The following is a 5,496-nucleotide window of genomic DNA, read 5'->3' as shown; positions in this document are numbered from 1 at the left end:
AAGTCCTCTCAACTTAACGATGTAAGATCAATGGGAAAAGATTGCGAATTCTGTGGGTAGCCCCAACCGGGACTCGGACCCAGAGCCAGTGACTACAACACCTTACCATTGCTCTACAGAATTACCACTATGGAAATGATTTGGTTATTGATGGCTGTAATATATATTTTTGTTTTGGATGGAACAAGTATGTTAACGTTGCATGAAGGCTGCGTTTACACAGGCAGCTAAATTCTGAAAATGTTTCCACAAATTGTTATTTTGACCAATAACATCAGATATTTTCACATCAGACTAGTGCTGAGCGATTAGTGTTTTTAGGGCTCGGTTTGGTTTTGGTTCTGCTGTAAAAAAAATAATCATGGTTTTAAATTATTATATATTTTTTTTACATTAAATGCATTATGAAATATGACCTTGAAATGATTTGAGCTTTTTCATTGAAATTCCAAGCCAAATATTGAGAACATTCAATTGCCAAAACACTGAAAACATTACACTGCCTCTAACACAGAATAAAGCAATTAATAAGAGCCCCATGATCGTAGTGACTGCCCATTAAGTCTTATCACTTATTAACCACTATCATTTATTCACATTACTTTACTTAAATACAATATTTCAGTTATATATATAGTTATATATATATATATATATATATATATATATTTTAAATGTATGACTTTATTATTTAATTTCTTAATGTCATCCTGTTATCTCTTATCAGACAGCAGACAGACAGTGAAAATGGTATCCCGTGATCATTGGGTTACCACAGTTGCCCATGCTGCAGAGGTGTCTGACGAAATCACTATTTTAGTAGTTCTTCAAAGTAGATAAGGCATACTTTCAAGTCTGCTACAACTATCAATCGGGTCTCGTCACTGTGTTGGACATTCTCATATGGTCTGTGTGCAGGCCCGGGAAGAATAGGAGCAATGGATTCTGGTCATTGTAGTTAATTATCACATTTTCTGCGCTGAACTAGGTTGAATATTTTCCCATTGAAAACAACAACTCCTTCACCGTCCCACAGTTCGTTGTGGATTTTATGTAATCTTGTGCTTGAAACGGCTCGTTGAGCTCACAAAATAATTTACTAAATGGAATTCAAGTAATTGAACCAACATGGGTCAATTAGTTGTTTAATAATCTGGAAAATCAACACTACATCCAACCTTTTTCAGAGCTGATCTGTTTGATTAAAATAAAAAGAATTGGGCTGCCTGTGTAAACGCAGCCTTCGAGTCAGTCCGCTTTGAGTCCTTTCTAGTTTTGACTAAAATAAAGTTAATGAAACACATGTTTTTAAGCCAAAACAGTATTTTACATTACGGGTCTCAGCAAACTAAACTATTGTGTGATCAGCTCAACTCAACTTAAATATTTCAGTTCACGCAACATTGTCTTACAAATTCAGCTCACTTTGAGCAAAAATCATTAGGTTAGTGGAGTATTCCATGTCAGCTGACCAATTTCCCAATATGAAGTCCAGCCAACTTGGATATTTAAGCTCCATGGACATTTTTCTAAGTTGTATTTTTTTTTTACAGTGAGAAAAAAAATGGTGTTAGATATCTGTCCTGGACTCTGTCCTGGAAGTGAATGACAGCTGAGAGAGTTTGATTAGAGGCTTAGCGTTAAGCTACTCCAAATTCCTAAACTAATTACACATTTTGAACATGCAGATCTCCTCAAGATCTGTCAATGGACCTGAAACACATAAAACATTTTCAGGTAACACCAATTGTCCCTTGTATAACCTCATAAATATATGGACCTCTCTTTCTTGGGAATCATAACAACAACAAAAAATCCGATAATGCCAACCTTTGAGACATAAAAAGTGTTTCCTGTCTAACCTTATAACTAATAATGGATGTACATAAAACATACCGTAACGTAGACAAAAAAGGTATACAAAGCTTATTGAAAAGCTAATATCTGAAAGGTTATAGTGCAAGACCATGAACATCACAAGTGAACATGAGTAGGGCTAACTGTGTTCTTGATGTGAGGATCAACAACGCATGTTTCCTTGTTCACTAAAGCTTTCATAGAAGTTGTCATGATGTCTAATAACAAATAACAAAAAGTTGAATAACAAATATAAATTAAATATAATTCATGTTTTATTTCCAATAAAGTCAAAAATATGATTTGAAAACATCAATAAACATACTGAAAAAAAAGCATCAATTGTATTGTCAAAACTTTGATCATTTTTGTACAAATTCAGCCCATTATCAATATTTCTAAATCATCCATTATTGCATTCATCTTTTTAAAATAGTTATGTAAATTCCTCTGACAGCATCTTTGAGTATAACACTTTATTTCTCACTCTTACATTCACTCTGTAAAAAAGTGCATATCTGAAATTGTCATCTTGCAAAATTAACAAAACAAATAATTGTATAACAATTGTCAATGGCAATAACAGGCCAAAATGAACAGCAGCTATTCCTTCTGTACACAACAAACACATTTTTTAATTGATCAAAATGCCAAAGAACTTGAAAGCTGGCAAGAATGTATAAGATGTCAATCCCATCTTCTCATGTCATATAAGAGAGAGTGGAACATTTGTGCAACATTTTGCAGCGTCACACCTTCACATTCATTCCTCAGTATTGCTAACCCAGTGTCCCCATACAGGGCTGGAAGCCTGAAATGTGAGTTCAGACCTTGGTATTGTCCTAAATGTCCTTTATGCTGGGGGGGGCCTTGTGCACCCCCATGCTGGCAAAATCAGAGGGCACGTCGAAGAACAGCTCGTCGTCAAAGCAGAACTCGTCAGACGGCGTAGCGAGACAGGGCAATTTCAGTGCAAAGCCGGTCAGCACCCCACCGACAGCGGCTGCCCCGATGGTAGAGAAGATAGCTGCCACCTGGTAGACGGCTTGCTCCTTGGCGGTGCGCCCCAGCCCGGGCCTCAGCCCTGGGATCAGCTGCTGTAGCTCTAGGAGCTTTGGGTCTCCCTCCATGGGTGCACGGTGGGAGAAGATCTGGTACATGCTGGGGCCATAGGTTTCTTCGTTGGCCATGAGGATGGCACAAATGCCAGCCGTGCAGGATATGAGGCCGGTGAGGCCGTGGAGATTGTGGATGCCACACTGGTCTTGGATCCTGAAGTGGCGGGCCAAGAACGGGGTGAGGTACCTGTATCCCATGAAGCAGGCGGTACAGCCCATGATCCCAAGGGCGTAGGCGGCTGCAGGGGAGATCATCATGTCCACAGAGGCCCCAACAGTCACACCACCCGCCAGAGTCACATTTTGAATGTCGGCCATGGTGAGCTTGCCTCTCTTGTTGAATACGGCAGATAAGGCGAAAGCGGTCATCGTTGAGGAGCTGAGGCCTATGAAGGTGTGCAGGACGGCCCTGTGCTGGTCATCACCCTTTAAGGTCAGAGCAGAGTTGAAAGAGGGCCAGAACACCCAGAGAAACAGGGTGCCCATCAACGACAGGATGTCTGACTGGTAACTGGTAACCTCCTTGACGTGGCCGTCATTCAGGCTAGGCCGATACAGCACAAACGTGACCCCCAACCCAAAGTAACAGGCAAACAGGTGGATGAGGATGGAGCCACCTGCGTCATTGATCTTTAGGTACTTCAGCACAGCCCACTCTGTCACGGCAAAGATAGGGACCTCTAGCAGGGCCATAACCAGCAGCTGCACCGGACTGGTCTTTCCCAGCACCGCCCCAAAGGAGATGAGCACCACGGCACAGGCAAACTCAGCATTGAGCAGGTTGATGACCCCAAGGTGGATCTTTCCATCAGAGTAGAACTGGAAGTAGCCCTGCATCAAGATGGCCCACTGGATGGTAAAGGTGGCTGTTAAGAAGTTGAAGACCATCCCGCTGAAGCCATAGAGCCGCAGAAAGGCCAGCAGGCAGCCGAAGCCAACGAAGATCATCACCTGCACATCCGCGAAGAAGGGATAGTCCCGATACAGGGAGTTGTCCATAGGGTTGGTCTCATTGTTCTGAAACTTGGCGTTGGCATTGTCGTCGTAGGTGACAAAGCCGGCAAAGAGACCAAGGAAAACCACTTCCATCAACAGTACCAGCACTGGCAACCGCACCCTGAGGCTAGTGGAGTTATTCATGGTGGAATGGACACCTCACATAGGCCAATTACTCCTGCAGCCGCACGCTTTATAGCTCTGCTGCCAGATAAAGATTGGCATTTGGCAGAGAGCAGAAACGCACACTGTACAGCTAGCTACACAGGACTCCACATCTCTACCGCTGAAGACAGGGTTGTACTTTGGTCCCTCAAATTACCCACAGTAACATTTTTACAATCCAGCACGTTCTACAGTTTCACAGAACAATGTGTACTAATGAAATGATTAGGGATTCAGATAAAATACATTTTTTAGGTTAGTAGCCATGCAGGGTCTATTTTGAATAAGTAAGGGAAATGGTTTCAGAAGTTCATGTTTTTTTTAAACTTCCCGACTGTTTGTTACTGTATGCCTCAAATTAGTTTATATTGTACTGGAAAAAGAACTGAGCTAATGAGCTAATGCCTCTAAAGGTATTATAATATTGAACATGTTTTTCGAAATAAAAGATGCCCAAACAATTGACTTTGCATAAAAAATAAAAAATAATGTTTCAGTAATTCTATATCTTTACAATTCCCTTTACAAAAAAAGATTGCAGTTTTGAAACTGCAGTAAAAGTGCAGTAACTGCAGTCGACTGTGGCATTATGGAGGCAATAATTGCAGAATAACTATACTGCACTTTAAAAAACAGTGTTATTTTGGACGCAGTATTTGCAGTATACTGCAGTTATACTGCAATCTTTTTTAGTGAACTACAGCACAATATATTCAACAAAACATTCCAAATCAAATGGAAAAAGGGTTCTACCTCTTCAAGAAAGTGTGTATTATTGCAGTGGATGAGAATATACCTTTGCTTTAGCCCCTATCAGTGAAATTGTGCTGGGTTGGTTGGCAAGTGGTTTTTCAAACTTTGAAGGTTTTACAAACTTCTACAAACGTGCTGTTTCCAAGTTGTGTCCTTCATTTGTATGAATATGTTGATATCTAGTGGGCATATATAGACATTACAGGCACTCGAGCTTTACAACAGTCGTCCTGTCTCCTCATTTATAACAGTTGAGTAAATTTCACACTACATTTCTGAATGAGCATTAAATGAGCAAGACACAAATCCACTCACCTTTTTATGGTGATAAAAACATCCCTTTATTTGCTGAATCATTTGGAACTCTTGGCATGTCGTGGCACGGCATACAAAATACTAATTGTTGTTCAATAGTGTATATATTCTACTAGGTCCAATTAAATGATAGTTGCGCATGGTCATTTGTTGCATGGGAGATCTGTGGCTAAATCGAGGGTGCCTACTGCGCTGGCTAATCAGATAGCTACAACCACAGTGCCTATAGCTTCCATGACCCCGGCCACAGCAGAGTTTGATACTAGCCTATATGATAAGTCAGAGTACAATC

At 40.7% G+C, this 5,496-nt stretch overlaps 1 protein-coding gene across 1 annotated transcript; it reads right to left on the bottom strand.

Annotated features, from left to right (window-relative positions):
• Positions 1-2,135: 2,135 nt before the first annotated feature.
• Positions 2,136-4,737, bottom strand: LOC110494158 (ammonium transporter Rh type B-like). Its single transcript, XM_036950240.1, has one exon. The coding sequence runs from the start codon at positions 4,113-4,115 to the stop codon at positions 2,700-2,702; it is 1,416 nt and encodes a 471-aa protein (XP_036806135.1). The 5' UTR covers positions 4,116-4,737; the 3' UTR covers positions 2,136-2,699.
• Between the last annotated feature and the right edge of the window lie 759 nt (positions 4,738-5,496).

The sequence above is a fragment of the Oncorhynchus mykiss genome, chromosome 17 (assembly GCF_013265735.2).
Source record: "Oncorhynchus mykiss isolate Arlee chromosome 17, USDA_OmykA_1.1, whole genome shotgun sequence".
Taxonomy (NCBI): Eukaryota; Metazoa; Chordata; class Actinopteri; order Salmoniformes; family Salmonidae; genus Oncorhynchus; species Oncorhynchus mykiss.
Note: the sequence above shows the minus strand (reverse complement) of the source record. Positions and strands in the feature narration are given on the sequence as shown.

What these genes read in the sequence shown, in the direction of transcription:
- LOC110494158 (XM_036950240.1), bottom strand. Translation starts at nt 4,115, where the DNA reads ATGAATAACTCCACTAGCCTCAGGGTGCGGTTGCCAGTGCTGGTACTG.